A 19444-nucleotide genomic window follows, 5' to 3' on the forward strand; every position below is an offset into this window, starting at 1 on the left:
CAGTTCCCCGGATTCAGTAAGCCCAGACTGCGAAAGCAGGCATGCCTTAGATAACGATGGACCAGATGTTCTCCACTCAAACATAAAAGAAAGTTCAGTAATGTTTCTCTTTTCCAAAGCAACCACCGCCCTTGTTAGAGACTGTCTGGAAGTGCCATTTTTATTTTTGGTCGAATAGGCCAATGGAGAACAACATCAGATGCACATTCACAAGTGTTTGCGCAAGTCATTCAAAGACTTCACTCGTGTATTTTAGCAGCATGAACATTCCCAAGGAGTTAGGAGACCACAGCCAAGGACATGAAGTTTCACAATGGAGCCAGTCCAAGTACACAAGATACTGAAAGAGGAGGATAGTTAGCTTAAATTCGCCAGTTTTCTTTTTTTTTTTTTTTTTCATTCTTTCTGCCACCTCTCTGGTCAACTACTGTTTGTTGTTCTGACTAGAAGACGCACTAACAAGTTCTTTCAGTCTCCTGTGCATTCAATCTTGCAATTTCTGAACTTTTATTTTACAGTAAACAATAAACTGAATCCTTTAGTTAAATCTTACTTCATGGTTTTCAGACTCTGCTACAGAGCACGGATAGAGATAGTTTTAATAACAGTCTATGGAAGTAGACACATTCTTATCTTGAAGCACAGAGCATCTGCCTCCCCACTCCCTTTTCCAGTTTCTCATATGAATCCAAATGAGAATACACTTCCCAGCAGTTGAAATCACACAATTTCCTTAAGTTAGAACCTCATTTGCTAATGCAACACCATCTCAGCAACATATGCTTCTGGATTAATCCCATCTATCTTCACGAGACGAGGTGTGGCACAGAGCATATGTTCCAAGTTACTTCCTAAGGCTTAAAACCTTCCTTAAACTGTTTCCTCTCTACAGAAAAGTCACTTTGGTGACTTCTGTCCTGAAACTGAGACAATTCTTGGTGAGCACATGGCCACCTTTAAACATGTAAGAACAACAACAAAAAAAAAACACCCAAATTCGCTAAGTTAGTAGCGGAAAATTCCCCAAAAAGAAAAAAAATTTACACCTCTATTCCATTGTGTTGTCAGACTGTTTGTTGTGTTCCATTTACATCATAACTAACTAGGTCCATTAAAAAAAAAAAAAAGAAAGTAACGATGAAATAAATAGATGCTGACACTAGTGGGATTTCAGGGGTGTTATAACTCATCGTTTTTCCTGCTTTCTCCTCCAGCTTCTAGTTTCTTCTCTTTTTTGGACCCTGTGTAATGAAATAAACACAGTTACACACTGTAATAGCTTTTACGGCATACAAGGCAGCATTGAAAGTCACTGACATTCATTAAGTATTCCACTGAACTCTTGATCTATTTACATAAGCCAGAGGAATGCTTTGGGAACTGATACTCAGCTTCAAAGAGCTGAAGACCTTACTACCCTCCACCTGTTGAATATCGTTGTCTTCACAATACTACTGTCAGAAAAACGTGCACCTGCAGATCAGTTCCTAGAGAGCTTTAACAAAGACCGGCTTACACCTAAGGAACTGGCTATAAACTGTAGTGACAGAGGCATAAATCAGCTGCTGAGGCAGTGGTACATTGTAACTTCACACTGAACAATGAACATTTGAAACTGTGAGAAACCCAAAATTTTCATCTTCCTCTTTGCAGAATTAAGAACTGCTCCATAATCAGGATTTTCAGCATATTGCTACATCCTACATCCTTTTAGGATGAAAAAAGCCTGCACTCGTAGCTATCAAGTTCTAGACCACTGATCAAACATATACCCACCGGAGTCTGATTGAGGCTCATCACCTATTGCTTTCTCAGCCGTAGGAGGTTCCTCGGCTGGACTGATATCCTCAGGTTTATCTATATATAAAGCAGAAAGAGCACAGAAGTTAAGGGAAAATACACAGAAATTGGATGCAGGGAAATTAGGTGACCAGCAGCAAGTGAGGTTTACAAAAAAGTCAGCCATAGTGTCTCAGCAGGATTCCAGTAATTCACTCTGACAGTAGATCCCTCAAGGACACTCAAGAGGAACGTCACAGAACTGCTCCTTATTTCTCCCTGTCTGTCTTCTGGGCTTTATGTCCCTAGATGCCTTGGAGATCTACTTACAGACCAGCCACCTTTGGAATTGTGACTTTAAGAGAAACCAGCAGGCAACTCTGCTGACAAACAGCAGTCTAGATTTAAAAGGAATGGGGTACTCAGAACCTGAGGATCTTTTTAAAAAAAAAAAAGTTCAGAAAACAACAAGCCTTAGTGTCCCAGGCAGATGTTTTTCTGGGGCCCACCTAAGCTACAAACCTCTCTCATCAACAGCTCAGTGCATTTCTTGATGTAGGACACAACCATGAATATTTCTTCTAGACATCCGGAAGGCAACTGCTGGCTTATCTTTCTTACAAGGCAGACAGCCAAAGAGATAGATACTAAATAGGAAGATGTATCCTAGGTAGTATATAAATCTTCCTTCCCAGAAAGCTAGCAGAAACAGAGAGCTGGGGAGGGGAAAAAAACAAAAAAACACATGACTGTCATACCTACGTTTTCCCAACAGTCTTTGAGAATTAGGAGGATCATTTGATTCATCAGTTAACTGGCGTCTTCACATATTTAGCTCCCTTTTAAAAATGTGTTACTATATGGCAATTATCTAATACTAAGGCCACACTTCCCCCACCCACTCCTTACCTTCTTGCTTCCCCTCCGTGGGAGGGATAGTGTTCTCACTCTCGGAGGTTGCTGTAGCATTCTTGCCTGAATCAGGTTTTGTGGCATTCTTCTCCTTCTTAGATTTGGGTTTTGCAAACTTGGCCTTGTTCAGAAGATACTGCACTTCCCTGTCCAAGGCTGCTATCTTGAGCTCTATATCTTTGGACAGCAGGACAGGTTTCTCAGCAGGAGACAGCTTCTTCTGTTCAGCCAGTGTCTCATTTTTCCACATCTATGGGAAGGGAGGGGAAAGGAGCTTTTTGGACGTTTCTTAGTTCCAGGAACTACCATGTATCACAATCTCAGTCACAACTCCTGAGCATTCTAACATTGCTCAGGATAACACTGCTCATTGTTGCATTTCTACAAGTTTCTTAGTTACACAGACAAAGGACAAAAAGCAACACAACCCTCAAAACCCAATGGCTGCTTCTGAAAACCATGTAGCCAGATTACTGGGCTATACCACCACTCCTGGAGATAACTGTCCACACATAACACAAAAAAACATTCCCCTAGAGCTTTCTGGGGTCACACAGAAGATTAGAAAACACTGAAACACACAAAATGTTTGCTGGTGGCATGGAAACAAGACATGCATGCTCTATTCCCTGACTTTGGGTGAATGTACAGTAGCTACTTCTTGAAATGGGAAGCACAACCCATTTACCATTGTTTCATTGATTGCTTTTTCCAGCGTACCCAGTTCCACTTCTGTGAATATCTGGTCAGACTCTGGAATCATGCGGGCTCCCCTTAAAGACAAAAAGAAAGTTTATTGTTGTTTAACCAAACAGACTATACGTTGGCAACTTGGAGTTCACACCACCAGTAAAAACCAGTAATAAATAAGTCTCTGCACATACCAAATTAGTACATTTTACACTTATCTTTCTAACATCTGCTGCAGGAAACAAGAGTCCTAAATCTATCTCTGGATGTTAGGAATGGAATACATAGTCAGCAAATGCAACTATCACAACAACAGAAGAACAGGGAAGACTCAAAAAGCTGAGACCATAGAACCAAGAGGGAAAAAAAAGTCTGCTTGGAAATAGTGTGTATAGCATCGGACACTTCCTCTTCTTCCAGTTTAAACAGTTTGCACACTTCTGTTAACATGTTTTGCAGAACCAAGTGCTAGGGAAGCTTAGTTTTAGGTATCTTTCCTCACAAGCACTAGTGACTTTCAGAACACATTCAATCTGGACAAGTTCTGCTGGCATCCCTTATGTTATGAGCTGCACAACTCTTATTCCTGACAGCTTGCTCTTACTTGAGGAAGATGTTTGAGTGGTTAAGCAGACTCTCCAGGGCAGCCAGGCGTTCTGGCCATTTTCTCCTTTCCTCGACACGGAAAAAGAGGTTCCTACAAAGCTTCTTCAGCTCTGAAAGCTTATCTTTCAGCTCCTGCAAAAGGGGGAGAGCAGAAAGCAGACAATTAGCTTGCCCAGTCTCTAACTCTTTCCCTTGTGAACACTGTAAACCCCAGAAGTTAAAACTTGCAGTTTTGTAATTCTCTATCAAATACACCATTTCCATACAGTAAAATAAAATAAAATAAAAGCCACGTGACTAAGCTTTACGCAAAATCAACAGGTTACTGCTAAGGCTGTTGAAGACCATTCACACACATTGAACGGTCAATGGAATATGTTCAACCACACATCCATATGGTTGGAAGAACTAATACATATTACATCTGTGCACTGCGGAAGCAAGAAATTTTCAAGAACTAGACTATAAAGAGTCAAGATGGATCTATACTCTGTCAGCCCATATGATGATTTCTATGTCAGTTATAGCAGACTGGTATCTCGACTCCAAGCAGCAATACCTTAGTTGCAGCTGCATAGCCCTCCTCCTCCATCCAATTTGAAGCTTCACTAAGTTTTTTCGAAATTTCTTCTCTCTCCTCCTCTGTTGAGACAAACTGATACTCTTCTTGGTAAAGCTTGTCCTGAAAAGAACAAAGCAAGCATTCCCTTCAAACAACACTGAGTGTGAAAGGAAAAACCACCAGGTCACCCACTAGTAACTGGGATGTGCTCTGAAGTCCAGGCATACTGCATGCATTGATTAGGAGATTCTCATTCAACCCTCCCAGATCTGAGCTCCTGCTCCCAGCATTTCTATGTGCATGATGGTAGATGTGCTGAAGTTCATTCTGCATTTAGGAAACCTCTCAATTCCACGTGGGCTTGGGAGGCCTAATGTTAGAGAAGGTGACTGAAGGATTAGAACCGGGCTCTTCCAATCAGCTCAAAGAACCCTGCATCCAGATCAGCCAAACTACATGAGCCACTTCTACCCACGTTCCAGGAATTCTCATTTCTTTATATCCCTGTCTTACCTGGGTCTCAAAGATGAAGGACTCCAAGCTGTTGGCTGATTTTTCTCTTTCCTGTTTCTCTAGATCTCTGACTGTCAAGTCTTGGAGTCTAGCATGTGAACAGAGCAGAAATCGAAGGTAGTAAGTGCCTTTAGATGAGCACCACATCATATACACCAGTTTCTGACTAATCACCATTCCTTCAATCCTCCATCTCTAGGAGAGGAAGGTGACAGGTGGAAAAGATTCAACTAAAGGGAGAGAGACAGCGGAGAATCCTAGTTTTGAAGTCACAAAACTCATACAGCATTGACTATTTAAAGCCAGAAACACACTTTGACTCAAGAAATCCAGCAGCACTATAACAAATTTTACTATTTGCGTAACGTTTCTCTGGCTGCTGCTACCTCCGCTTACACCAAGAGCCCTGTTAGGTTGAGTGTGATCTCTACATTAAGTATTGCAGTCCCAGAATGCAGACATGTGCCATGGCAATTCAGAGTTGCCAACAGTTTCTTTGGAGATATTTTTCCCTGGTTCATTTCAAGAAGCTCTCAAAGACAGAAATCTAATCTAAGACCAGATTAGGCATCAAGGACCAAAGAAGGAACGTTTCACTCAAAGAAAATCAGTTTAAGGGAACAGAAAAGGTGTTACTCCTGCACAGGGAATACAAATTGGTAAGAGGTAATTTTTGAAGCTCTCTTCCTTTTGTCCCAAAGCAACTCACTTCCTTCATCTAGAGCTTTAACCAAGCAGAGCTATTGAAAACATACTTTTTCATTGAGCTCTTCAGTTCATCCTCTAACAGGTCAGGCACATCATTTACATCCAGTTCCATGGTGATTTCATGGACAAGCTTTTGCTTCTTGGGTGCTTTGACTTTCTTCTCTTCCTCTGTTTTAGTAGCTGTGCTTGCACCAGAACTTTTGGACGGTTCTTCTTCTTTCATAGTTTCTCTATTTTCTTTGGTATCCTGTAACAGACAAGATAAATTTTCAGACAAGCAGACAGATTTGCATTGTGTTCCAATAATAGCTTGAAAGATGTTTCTAATGCAACTGAATTCGAAGGACCTAGTTACCAAAGACTGCCCAAGCAAGTAAGAAGAAATCTTGGGCATATCTGCAGGACAAAAATGGAAGAATGCATCAACGCATTTCCACGGGAATTCTGTACGCAGACAAGACACTGACAACTTAAGAAGGAATAAAGGACAAAGAGAGGCTTTAGTAGAAAATAGATGTCCATCCTGCAACTGAAGACTAACTAAACTTTTTCCAAGGCAGGCCATTAATAGAGAAAGAATGCCACTGAACACTGCAAAACAATAGGAATTTATTTGCTCCAAATGTACCCCTCAGACACCAAAGTCTCAGTCCCATTCTTTCAACCCGATGCTTACCTGAGACTCTAATTTCTCGCCTTCTTCCTTTTTTTGTGGTTCTTCTTTCAGAGGGGTACTTTCCGCCTGATCTGGAAGTGGTGACTGCTGTTTCTCTTCTCCTTGCTCTTCACCAGCATCTTCTGCACTGCTCTTCTGGCCTTGTTTCACTGCCTGCTCTTCTTTAGCTGTTTCTGCTAGGCTTTCTTCTTCTTCCTGACCACCACAGGCAAGTAAAGGGGAAAACAAAAGAAAGCTTACGAGTAGAAATTCCATGCAAACATTTCACAGAACAGGTAATTCTCTGCAAAAACACAGCATTCACAGAGAAAGCAGACATTAATGAGGGACTGTACGAGGTGGGATAGAGGCAGAATATTAAGAGACACTTCAGTGCAGAACATGAATCCATGGCACAGAACTTTCATCTCACTGGAAGGAAACCAAATCAGTACTGCCAGTGAAACTGCAGTTGTGTCTATATGGCCCAGAAGAAAACAAGTAGCCTCCTAGACGCTTATACTAACAGCACAGACAGAAACGTATCTATATGTCACCAGAACAATTTAGCAACACGACACTTCGACAGAAGCAACTCCTGTAATGTTAGTCCACCACTGCTGGACTTGCCACCAAAAGACCACAGTTTCTTTAAATGCATCAATTTCAGAGGAATACAGGACTTTCTGAAAAGTACATATTTAGAAGTTCTGACACCCTGCTAGACACCTTGAATTCTGCTCACGTGAATTTGCTGCCTCTTTCGCAGCCATAGCAAGACCTAGGGACTTCCTTCCACCTAACTGTCAGGGCAGTCACCCTGGGGCTCACCTGAACTGAGTCTGTCAGGTTCTCTCCAGTCTCTGGTGTATGGCCACCACCCCCAAACAGGCTTGAGATTGTGTTTCCAAGTTCTGTCAACAGGAGACAAAAAGTCCAGAACACCGTATTTCCGAAAGAAGAAGTAAGCCCTCTTCAGCGATCAGTTCTTTCCCTCACAACTGTAATGATTACCAAGGAGCTTCCCAACAGGTTTGCTACATACACTGCAGAACCTCATTCTTCCTGACCTTATTTTGTGCTTCTGCATGCACACAGAAGTTGGGCCTCCACCTCTGCAAATTTGTAACTTCAGCTAAAAAGATCCAAGCTTCAGCCTGTGACTGCATTAGCCATCTCTCCCCTTCACCTCCAAACATGCAGGTTTCCAACTCCTCTGTATAGGTAGTCTTTGCACTTTCTCTAAAATTCAAGAAGTGCAAAGCACAGATGACAGCATCATGACCCAGACAACCTGAAGGGAGAATGTTGCAGGGTTGTGGATGCAGGACTTCCCTTCAGGACAGACCTCCTGAAATGATCAGATGTAAATGAACAAGGAGAGAAACACCTATTTTTCAAGTTGCAATGCATGCAATAGTCACCTTAGGAACATATGACATCTCAGAGCTCCTTGCAGCACCCAGAAGCCACTTGCACAGGGCTTCTGTGTGTTCTGGAGCTATTGATATCAGAGACTATGGTTAACTGTCTAATTTCCACCCCTCAAATACATGGTGCTTGCTGTGCTCAGAGAAACAGTATGCTTATAGTAATCCCAGATACTGCTAATAAAGTCAGTATGAATATTAAAGTTCAGCATTTACTTGTTAGAGTTGACTCCTCCTCTGGTTTGTCTTCCACCAAGGTCTCAAACACAGATTCCACCTTGGAGAGGTGAGCATAGAATTAGTTTTAAGAAGGGACCATCACTAACATAAACAAGGACAGAACTGGGAAGATACACAGGTTGATGAACATCACAACAGGGCTTACCCGGTCAAGACTTAGTACTCCGCTCTCATCCATATTGAAGTGAGCTTTGATGCCTTTGGACTCGTAATCTGAATGCTTCTTGAAACTGTCTCCAACTCCCTTTAACCTCACAGTAGTGAGATTGAGAGATCCAAAAATCCTGATGATAGACAAAAGCAGAAAGTGATTAAACTTAAGATGCAGAACAGCTAACCATTTCTCACGTCCACAGCGTTGGACAACTGCACTAAGCAAGGAACCAGTGTTGTTTGGTTTGCTAAAACAATTTGGAGAACCAATCTGCAAATACGTACTAGTGGCCAGTCAGATACATAGGCTGAGCACACTGCATTGTCATGGGGCTGTCTGCTCTGTTGCTGGACTCAACTCACCGCAAGTCATCCTGGTTCAGGAAAGACAGATCTCCATAGTTGACATAGAACTCAAAGTCATCTGTGTAGCGGTTGAAAGTGATAACTTTACGCTGTGGATAGGGTGCCATGCGCTGGAACAAAATCCTCTTATTATGCTTTAAACTCTTGGATTTATCATCTTCCTCAACTTCACGAGTAAACTCCACCTGCAACACAAATACAAAGTAAGACAAAACAACTACAAGCTGCCTTTACAGCATCCTATGTTAGAGGCTTCCACAGCATTTGACTGCCCTACCTCATGCAAAAGTTGAGGAACAGGTATGTATTTTTCAACAGAGATTTCTATATGCCTGACTTCATAGATATATCACTTCCGTATTACTGAATATTTATTCTGTTTTCTTTTAGATTGGCAGAAAAATCTCCATAGCTTCCTTGCTCAAAAACATCCAATAGGTCACCTGGAACCTCCCAACATAGCCCCATTTACCCACATATTTTACAAAAGAAGGCAAGCCAAGGGTTACCTGGATAGGAAACATAGCTGCGTCTCGAACCACAAAAGGCTTCACCTTAAAGGCTTTGCTCAGAGCAGCTGCCTGGTAGACTGCACCCATAGCTGCAGCCTCATCAGCATTGATATTCTTGCCCAGTTCTTCTCTATGAAGTGAAAAGCAAAAGACATGAGCTTTGCAGCCACTGCCATGAGCAGTAATTTGTCAATAGGAGACATACTAGGGGGCCTCACATACTCACTTGCCCACAGCTTTCAGCAAAACTTCCTGCACTTTGGGGACCCGTGTGGCACCGCCAACTAGAATCACCTGGTCAATTCCATCCTAGGGATTGGAAACAGTCACCTTGTCTTTGAGAAAGCAATTTTGGAAAGCTAAGTTCAGGGCTTCCTTATGGTTCTTCCGCGGACACCACACTCTGACGCGGTGCTTTAAGAACAACCATGCTACATGCTGCACTACATGCTGCAGTCCTAATGCAGGTCAGTGCCTGAGGTCTCAGACAGGCTGATGTGAGCCATGCCAGCAATAGGAACCTAGAATCAGGTCTATCAAACATGGTTGATATGGCCGCTGCTAAAAGTCACCTGAACTTAATTTAGAATTAAACAAACTACAGTTTATGTCAGAGGAGCCAATGACTCAGACACCAAGCTGGACCAGAAAAGATGGAAACCCGGCCTCTAAGAGGTGAATCAATGCCTTGCTTTGAATACAGTAGCCAAAAGATGCTCAAGAGTACGCTGGCGTTCTGGAATGTGAACATTTAGCAGCACAATAAGTCTCTCCAAATGACTGCATCACATTTGGTCCAACTGCAGTCAAGAACAGGGCTTCTAAAGGGAGCGCTCAAACAAGAAGCCTCAACAGCAGCAATTCTGTTTCCAAGCAGTTTAAGATAAAACTTCAGAAGAGAGACCAGAACCAGCATCCCAGACAAAACAAGGAAAAACCAGCCTTTAAAACCTACAGCCCAAGAACAAAGATTTTTTTAACAGAAAACACTCCTCCAACTACCTTATTTCTGGTAGATAGTGCAGAGAGCCACAACAGACGCCTGCTTGACACTGCAAAAAGTAACTTCTCTGCAGCACCAACACCACTGTCTACTACAACAGCAGGCATCTGTACCTCTCAGCAGTGCTGATGCCTTGTAAATAACACAGTCACTGATGCTTTGATCGTGACGTGACAGCAGCTCCACAAATGGAAACCTTCAGGCTTCTTAATGGATTCCTAAACATACCAGTTTCATTTCTGCGCTGCTCAGAGCCTGTTGCACAGGTCCTGGGACTCGTTGAAACAAGTCAGAGCACAAATCCTCAAATTCTTGCCTTGAGACTTTGGCCTTGAAGTCAATATCATCCAGTAGCCCCTCAATCTGTTGAGGGAAAAAAAAATAAAATTTTAATATCCATGGAGCATTCTACAAGCAAAATCTTTGCTTGCTTTGCCCAGTGTGCAAAAAGTTCCAGCTTTGTTAATGCACCCATAACTTGACTGCACTTCATCTGAACCCTACAATTGCTAAGGTGACGAGAAGACAGAATGCAGACATAACAGACAGCTTCTCTCAGACCTTGCGAAAGTTTATTTACCAAGCTTCGCACAGCTAACTTTTACCCAATACATTAATTTGATCAGTAGTGCTACTAAGTGGACACAAGTTTAGAAGAACTGCCAGTGCCACCACCTCTGAAATACCGGGAGTGATGCTTTTCAGCATACTGACACTGCAGAGAAACAGTTATGCTTTATTAATATTTAACTATTTATCAGATAATTAATCTAAATAACATCATCCCACCCTCAGTCCTAAGAACGCTGGAAACCCTGCAACAAGAAGTCATACCTGTGCCACATGCTCAGCATTTGCACTCAGGACAGTTTTCAGACGATTGGCCTCCTTTAGTAGTTTGGCCATGGCCCGGGGATTCTTTCGGACATCTTTTGAGGGATGTTGATCATTAAAGAGCTTTGCCAAATAATCCCGGAGACGAAGCTCCATCTCTAAACCCCCAAGAGTACGGTCAAACCTGAAAAAAAAAAAAAGAACCAGGATATAATAAATTAAAACAAGCTGAAAGCAAACAAACCTCATGTATTATTTCACAACTATGCCAAGCAGAAAGTGGTCAAAAATAGCTGAAATACTATTAGCTGTGTCTGCAAAAGAATGACAGTTGCTCCAAAAAGAACATCTTACATAAGCCAAGAAAAGAAAGATTCACCACCACAGTAGCCATTGTACAAAAAATTTCATCATATGTATAGCAAAGGCCTTATTGCTAAGCCCATCAAACAGCTGAGAAGCCGAGGGATAACTGTGTCAGGTCCCAGGTATTTTATCAAAAACAGTAGTATAAGTGTTTTCAGAGTTAAAATTGCTGAGCTGGACATCTACAGCATCCTCCTCGTTATTTGGCAACATTTAACTGCAGTGCATTTTTGTTCGTCCCCAGAAGGATATTCCACTTTTTCAAACTGGCACCCTCTACTTCTGTCAGATCTTATCAAATGGAATTACATTAAAATGGGTTGAGGTTGTATTTAAAAAAAAAAAAAAAAGCCTGAAACAGACTAAGTATACTGATTGCCTCCTGGGCTCCTGCAATTTCTCAGCTACCTTCTGCAGCGATGTAAGAATTATTAACAACTGTAGTCTTCTCACTCTACATTCTTCCCACTTTATGATCCAAATTACCATGCTGAAGTCTCATTCAAACTTTCTATGTTTAGAAGAGACTGTGAAACAAATGATTTCTTTCCTGAGACCTTCAGGTTTTGCGCAACTCATGTTGAATTCTTACCCAATGCCCTGGATCTGCAATTGAGGTTGGGTTCCCGACTCCTTAGTTTTCACTGTCTGATACGTAACAATAGTACAAACGGTGCTTCCTGCTCCCATGTCGTAAAACATGATATTCTGAAAAGAGAAGCTAGGACGGTGAAGCAGAAACACTTGGATATCCCCCATGAATAAGGAAAGAACACATGGCTTTCCAAGTTTGATACAGGCCAAGGCTATGTCTATTCCCTAGACTGGCTTTATACCATATGACAGAGATGCAGGACTCGTACCTCGATCAAACTAAGGAGATGTGCAGGGTCATGCCTGACACAGATAGACAAGAAAAACTTTTTCACCCATTTTGTAAATCAGAAATCAAAGCTTTGCTCTTTAAAAGTTTCTTAAACCTCAGGAAAATCAACTATTTCAGAGTCAGTCTTCCAATACCTTAAAAAAAAAAAGCTAATGTTACTCCCCACCAGCTGATGGGCAAGAAACACACACTTTTTCAAGATGGGAACTTCCAGCCACCTGGCTTTCACTCCAGAAGCTCTGAGGCTTTTAAGGCTCCACCACATTCACACAGGATTTCATATCTTCATCTTGTTGATGAACACATGAAAACAGAGGACACTGGCTGAACAGCAAGTCCACTTCCTCACTGTTAAGGCCTTTTTGATTTTATCTGCAGCACTTTCTCCCCTGCATGCATGCACTTGCATGAGACTATTTCCCAGCTACACCTACCTGTGCTGTGGCATTGATGTCTTTCCTCCTAAAAACTCCGTAATTCAATGCTACAGCAGTGTTGTCATTGATTAGCTGCAGAACCTTCAAGTCAGCCATGCGAGCGGCATGCAGAACTGCCCTCCTCTCCGCCTGGTTGAAGTAGGTGGGAACAGTGATCACTGCATCCTTGATGGGTTGCTCTGAAAGAGTTGGTGGAAGAAGTTTTTTCATCAGAGTAGCCACGTGCAAAGACAACATAATGGAGCGATGGTAGCAAAACCAGAGAATCCAAGCTAAAGACCCCTACATAACTCAATCCCGAAGCAACATCAGCAGCTAGTATCATTAGAGATTACTCTGTTCCCTGTTTAAATCAAGCAGACTTTTCAGATTCTCATAAAGCCACTAATCTACTGCTTGGCTTTCATGTGTTAAAATAATCTCAAATGCCTTAAATTTTAGCAGATATGATCTTCAATGGAACCTTACTTCATCAATGAACTGCATTCATTCTCCAGAGTAAAAAGTACTTGGACTGACTCTGATGTTACCAATCAAACACCATACAGCTTCCTAGTAATGCCACAAATGAAACACATAAACCAAATTGACCTGCAATTTTCATTACTTTGTGATTTCATTACCACCACAGAATGGAAACATCCTGTTTCTAAGATGACCCAACATCCCATTTCTAAGAAACCACGGGTTTTCCAGACACCTTCTGTCTCTATTCACATTTTATAATGCACAAACATACGCAGGTACTGTAAGAAACATGTAAGTCCTTCCAACCTGCAAATTCCTCAGCCAGACCACGTGAATAGTTCAGGACCATACCAAGCATTTCCTCTGGAGAATACTGTGCCACTCTACAAGAAACAGAGAAGAAAGGAAGTTACGACAGAGTCAGCTACATAAGTCCAATAGCAAAAGTCCCACTCACAACGAACCCAGAAGCAGTCACTTACTGGGATAGCTTGAAGATAACTGTCTGTCTCTTTTCATCCTCCACCAGTTCATGTTCTGGGAACCGGGTCTGGTACAGCGCCACTTGGGGGTTATTGATGTGCTTACCCAACAGATCCTGAAAGTATCTGAATGCCACCTTGGGGGTCCTTATAGACTACAGAAAGAAAGAATAAATCACCCAACTGCATTTATTTGTCCTTCCTGCTGTCAAACAAACCTCTCCCAATCTACATGGTGAACAATTCTTGTGATGGGATTTTGGAACACAAGCCTGGTACACAAAAAGCTGGTAGAGAAAGCCAGCAAAACACCAAGGAGATAAGAAAGCAAGTACAGGGCAAGAAATAAAACTTCCTCTTAATTTAGATATTTATCATGAAGAACCTAACTGTGGGAACACACCTTCTCATGTACATGAACTGCAGCTGGCATAAGAAGCAACGTGAACTCTTACCATTCCTAGTGCACTATCACCAAAGAGACGTTCATTTTCCTTCAAAGAAACAGCCACAGGTGTTTTCCTTCGCGATTCCCTATACGAGAAAAAAAAACAGCAATACAGGTGAACGGTCAATACAGAGGTCCTAGCGACAAAGGGTAGCGATTCCTTTCCAGAAAGACTAAAAGATTCTCAGACACCACCTACAGAGAGGAAGACCAGCTCTATTAATCAAAAGAGCTGCAAATAGCAACATCTCTCTTCAGAACTTTCATATCTTCCAATGTTCTTCATGACAAACGCAACTAACACGCTTGACTGAAACATGGACAGCTATCTTTCAAATTAACAGCTGAAGTTGTGGAGTTGTATAATTTTTCCCATAGCACTAAACTACTTAACAAGAGATGAATCGTTTCTGCTACAAATCCAAGTATGAAAACACTAAGATGAGGATTTCATTATGATAACTATCAAATGGCTTGAAGTTGTCCACTAAGTTCATGAATACTTCTGCAGGCTACCCACTTCTGAATACTTTGTAACATGTCAGCAGTTGTCTATCATAAGGCTACAACAAAATAACTTGACATGAAGAAGAAAGACTCACAAGCAACGTTCTAGAATTCTAGAATGCTACTTCGTAATTAGGCAAAACTTGCATAATTTTTGCTTCCCTCCACCAATGAGGGAATCAAGACAGTTCCTTCATTCTGTCAATGACTGCCACGTTTCAGGGAGCGAGGTAAAAAACACACTTATTACCTGAGTCTAGACTCCCAGAAAGCAAGGATGTTTCTGATCAAAAATCCTCTCCCACCCATGTTTTTTCCATTCAGTGTCTTGAGGACTGGTGGCAGCAACAGCAGCCAAGTGAAAGATGATTTATTTGCTTCACGAGTGACTGTGGGTTCTGAGCAGCAACACAAACCTACTTTCGTGTTCCATTATGGAGAACTGAGAATCTGGCTTCTTAACGGTATATGCAGGAAAATGATACTACGCTCTTTCACATCTGTATCACAATGTATTATCAATTAAACAGACCTTGGGTCGCTTACTTACAATGCGCCCAAAGCACAACTCAGCACCCCTAAGACAAGCATAAAGGCCGATCTGCTGCCCTGGTGCTCAGGTTGGCACTCCACAGCCGCTCAGCCATGCTCGGAAGCGCTAGGACTGAATTCAGGCAATCCTAAATTAGATAGCAGGGATGTTCCCCACATGACACTGAAACAGAACTAACCGACCCCCCCCCCCACCCCCGAAAACTTTGACTCCTAACGGTGTTTGCGATGACCTCTCAGGCCCCAGCACGAGACAGCCGCTAAGAACACGTGTGAGCAGAAGCCCGGGCCGCCCCAGCCCCACGCAGTACCGGCACTCGGACGGGCTGCAGGACCAGCCGCTTACTTGTTCAGGACGATCTCCATCGGCACGCCAGGCTTCACGATGGCGATCTTCATCGACTCGCTGCCCACGTCCACCGACATCACGGCCAGCGGCTCTGCGGCACGCGAGGGAAGCAGACGCGGTAAGCGCCCGCGCTCCGGGAGGGGACGGACGCCGCCCCCCGCCGAGCGGCCCCGGGCCCGCCGGGACGCCACGCGGGGCGCTCCCGCGACACGAGTCCCGCCGAGCGCCCCCGGGCCGCCCCGGCCCGCCCCGCGAGCCGCGGGGAGGCCCCAGCCCGGCGCCAGCCCCCGCCGCGTCCGCGGCCCGGCCCAGGCCCCGCCGCGCGCAGCCCCGTACCCGCACGTACCTGCCCGCGGCAGGAGGCAGGCGAGCAGCAGCCAGCCCAGCACCCGGCAGGGCGCCCGCGCCATGTCCTCGCCGCCGCCGCGCGCGGCCCCGGAGCGCCCCGCCCGCCCCTCGCGGCCCGGCCCGGCCCGGCCCCGCCCGCCCGCCGCCGGCCGCCGCCGCCGCTGCGCCCGCGGCCCCGCGCCTCGCGCAACGCCCGGCCCGGACGCGGCGCCAGCTCATTGGCGCGGGTGGCAGCGCCGGGCGCCGCACGCCAATCAGGCGGCCCGCGCGCCCCCATTGGGCCACGTCGGGGAGAGCCGGAAGCGGGCCCGACGGGAGCTCCGCCGCCATTGGCCGGGCGCGCCGGGGCGGGGCGCCGGGAGAAGAGAGGGGCGGCCGCGCGCGCGGAGGCGTTTTGCGCACGCGCCCTCACGACAGCAGAGCCACGTGCGGCCCGCCCGGCCCGCGAGCGCCCCCTGGCGGCCGGGAGACCGCCCCGCCCCGCCCCGCCCCGCCCCGCGTGTGACACGTTTCCAGTAAATAGTTTTTAAAAAGTCAACGTTAAAAAACAAACAACAAAACAAACAAACACAGCTCCAGCGCCTCGCGGGCCCGCAGCCCCCAGCACCCCCCGTCCCTCAGCTCATGAACTGCGTGTAGCCCTCGGCCCCCGTCACGATGACGTCCATCCAGATGCGCATGGCCTCGGCCGACGGGGCCACCACATAGTACAGGCGGTCGTGGGTCTTCACGCAGAACGTCAGCGCCGGGTTGGGGCTCTGCGGAGGAGAGCACAGTCGGTTGGGAGCCGGCAACGAGGCCGCACCGCGTGGCACCCGTACCCCGGCCCCGTGGGACGGGAGGCACCGGGAAGGCGGCATGCTCCTGCTGCCCCTGCTCGGGGCGTGTGGCCAGCCCCCGAGGCGGGTGCGAGGCGCTGGCAGCAGCTGCGTTAGGGGCACGAGACACCGGCTGTGCCGGAGTGGGCGCGGGGGGAAAGACCGGCATCATGGCAGGGAGCCTGGGGAGCGAGAGGCAGGCAAAGGGGGACAAAGCCCTGGAGAAGCGGTTGAGAGATCAGCTACGTGCTGGAAGAGATCAGATGCCCACCATCAGCGGGGAGCTGCTGCCCACCACAGCTGCGGGGCAGGCAGTGGCTCAGTGAGGGGAGCTCTGTGCTGCCCGAGCGGGTGGGGGCAGCCCCAGCTGCCCGCAGGTCTGGGGCCAGGCTTGCTGCACCCCGTTCACCAGGGGTGTTCCCAAGGGGTCGGTGTTGGGGCCCATCCTCTTTAATATCTTTATTGATGACTTGGATGAGGGAATTGAGGGCAGCCTCAGTAAGCTTGCAGATGGCACCAAGCTTGCAGATGGCACCAAGCTGTGGGGAAGTGTCAATCTGCCGGAGGGTAGGAAGGCCCTGCAGAGGGACCTGGACAGCCTGGGTCAAAGGGCAGAGGCCAATGGGAGGACATTCAACATAGCTCAGTGCTGGGTCCTGCACTTTGGCCACGACAACCCCATGCAGCGCTACAGGCTTGGGGCAGAGTGGCTGGAAAGCTGTGCAGAGGAAAAGGGTCTGGGGGTGCTGGTCGATGCTCGCCTGAACATGAGCTGGCAGCGTGCCTGGGTGGCCAAGAAGGCCAACGGCATCCTGGTTGTGTCAGGAATAGTGCAGCCAGCAGGGCCAGGGATGTGATTGTCCCCCTGTGCTCTGCTCTGGTGAGGCCACACCTTGAGTGCTGTGTTTAGCTTTGGGCCCCTCACTACAAGAAGGACATCGAGGGCCTGGAGCGTGTCCAGAGCAGGGCTATGAAGCTGGTGAAGGGCCTGGGACACAAGTCCTGGTAGGAGCCGCTGGGGTGTTTAGTCTGGAGGAGGCTCAGGGGAGGCCTTACTGCTCTCTCCAACTACCTAAAAGGAAGGTGTGAGGAGTTAGGGCTCAGCCTCTTCTCGCAGATAACCAGTGATAGGACTAGAGGGAATGGCGTCAAGTTGCACCAGGGGAGGTTTAGGTTGAAAATCAGGAGACATTTCTTCTCAGAAAGAGCAGTCAGGCATGGGGACGGGTTGCCCAGGGACGTGGTGGTGTCACTGTCCCTGGGGGTGTTCAAGGAAAGGTTGGATGTGGTGCTGAGGGACATGGTTTAGTGGTGACATTGGTGGTAGGGGGGTGGTTGGACCAGGTGATCTTGGAGGGCTTTTCCAACCCTAATGATTCTGTGATTCTATGATGCTGGTAGCCCGGGCATCCTCACTACAGAGGACACAGTGCAGGCAGGTAAGAGCACAGCAAAGCAACCCCCAGCTCACTTGTAGGGCCACAGCTCCAGCACAGCACCAGGCAGCGCTGAGGCTGACACTGAGAACCAACTGTGCAAGCATCCCCCTTGCAGCTGGGGTAGGCTGAAGGGGCTGGAACACCTCTGAGACCCTGCACAGAGCACAGCATGCAGCCCTTTCATTGCCGAGGGGTGGCTCACAACAAAGGGTGTCCTGGCAGGGCACAGGGCACAGCCTATGGCCAGAGGCTGCCCAGGGGAGGCCCCACTTGTCCCTTGCTGTGCTGGGGAGGAGCAGAGGGTGCTCAGAGCCAGGGACTGGTGCTGGGGTGCGGTGTCAGTGCCAAGGGTTGCTGGTGAGTAGCGTGTTAGTGCTGACACACAGCACCCAGGACAGGCAGGATACGTACATTCACCAGGCTGAGGATGAAAAGTCCTTTCTGGTTAGGAAGGAGAGAAGGAGAGAGGAATAAAGAGCTGGAGAGCAGGATGGGGAGAGCCCAGGCCCCCTGCCTGGGGAACACCCTACCTATCATAACCTGCCAGTTGGCCTGGGCAAAGCACAGCCAGGCCCACGCACCAGCCACGTCACAGACACTGCCTGCCCTGGCAAGGCCAAACCCGGCACAGGGATAGCCCTTGGGCCCTCGGCCTCAAACCAACCACACTGGATGCATCCCTGTTGTGGGACAGCATGAGCTGCCCCTGCTGCTGCCTCCAACCTGCACAGATCAGCGCAGTGCAGAGGATGCCCTGGGCGCTGAGGGCACGACGTGACAGCAGTGCCCAGGTCTCACCTTAGCAGCGCTGCGGAGGTGGTCGTAGTAAACCTCTTCGATGGCTTGAAAGTAGATGACGCCCTTCAGCTTTGTCTCGTGTTTATCTGCCCGAGGGAGGGAACTGGTGTCAGCTGTGGTGCTGCAGATGAGGGCACGAGGGGGGGGGGCAACACGTGTGGGGCAGGGGAGCCTGGAGCCATCCAGCCACCGTGCTGGGGCCAAGGGCTGAGCACAGGCTGGCACAGGACTGGCCAGAGAGCTTCCCTCCAGGCAACACAGGCACTCACCCACATAGTAGGAGACTGTGCGCTTCATCCGGTCGAAGACAAACCAGCGTTTCTTCCAAGACTTTATCTTGCCCCCCATCTTAACCAGGTAGCCCTTGCACATCTTCTCCGTCAGGATGACATGGTAGCAGGTGTCCACGCTGTGTCCTGAGGACTCGATGTGCAGCCGCAGGTCAAAATCCTCCTTGCGGATGGGGAGGTACCGTGTCAGGGGTCGAGCCTGGGAAAGCAACGCCGCTTTGCAAACCCTGCTGCACGAGCACCACAGCAAGAGCTGCACACCCACCAGCACCACCAAGCCCAAATTGGCATCT

The 19444-nt window shown here is 47.0% G+C and overlaps 2 protein-coding genes across 20 annotated transcripts in view; both read right to left on the reverse strand.

The window, feature by feature from the left end:
• Positions 1–146: 146 nt before the first annotated feature.
• On the reverse strand, positions 147–15925 carry HYOU1 (hypoxia up-regulated 1). Its single transcript, XM_040534204.1, has 24 exons — positions 15805–15925; positions 15456–15549; positions 14058–14136; positions 13603–13757; positions 13427–13503; positions 12650–12831; positions 11922–12037; positions 10964–11147; positions 10358–10492; positions 9353–9435; positions 9124–9256; positions 8612–8799; positions 8241–8379; positions 8072–8132; positions 7257–7339; positions 6447–6641; positions 5818–6017; positions 5063–5150; positions 4547–4669; positions 3986–4119; positions 3380–3464; positions 2689–2941; positions 1777–1857; positions 147–1241 (listed from the first exon to the last, which is right to left on the reverse strand). Exons 1-24 carry the CDS (start codon positions 15866–15868, stop codon positions 1180–1182), a joined length of 2994 nt encoding a protein of 997 aa, XP_040390138.1. The 5' UTR covers positions 15869–15925; the 3' UTR covers positions 147–1179.
• Positions 15926–16328: 403 nt separating this feature from the next.
• PHLDB1 (pleckstrin homology like domain family B member 1) overlaps positions 16329–19444 on the reverse strand; it is a 30617-nt gene continuing 27501 nt past the window's right edge. For all 19 annotated transcript variants that reach the window (XM_040534189.1, XM_040534190.1, XM_040534200.1 and 16 more), the window contains 3 exons: positions 19131–19350; positions 18862–18947; positions 16329–16564 (listed from right to left, as the gene is read on the reverse strand). In XM_040534189.1, the coding sequence (XP_040390123.1) occupies positions 16424–16564; positions 18862–18947; positions 19131–19350 (447 nt within the window). In that variant the 3' untranslated portion in view covers positions 16329–16423. The remainder of the gene's footprint in view (positions 16565–18861; positions 18948–19130; positions 19351–19444) is intronic.

This window comes from Cygnus olor, chromosome 22 (genome assembly GCF_009769625.2).
Source record: "Cygnus olor isolate bCygOlo1 chromosome 22, bCygOlo1.pri.v2, whole genome shotgun sequence".
Taxonomy (NCBI): domain Eukaryota; kingdom Metazoa; phylum Chordata; class Aves; order Anseriformes; family Anatidae; genus Cygnus; species Cygnus olor.

Bases quoted from the DNA above. Each gene is read 5' to 3' on its own strand.
- HYOU1 (XM_040534204.1), bottom strand. From the start codon at position 15,868: ATGGCGCGGGCGCCCTGCCGGGTGCTGGGCTGGCTGCTGCTCGCCTGC. The intron at 12,832-13,426 runs GTTGGAAGGACT...CAACTCTTTCAG, and splicing joins TCTGGCTGAGGAATTTGCAG to AGCAACCCATCAAGGATGCA. The intron at 1,858-2,688 runs GTAAGGAGTGGG...CTTTATATATAG, and splicing joins CACGGAGGGGAAGCAAGAAG to ATAAACCTGAGGATATCAGT.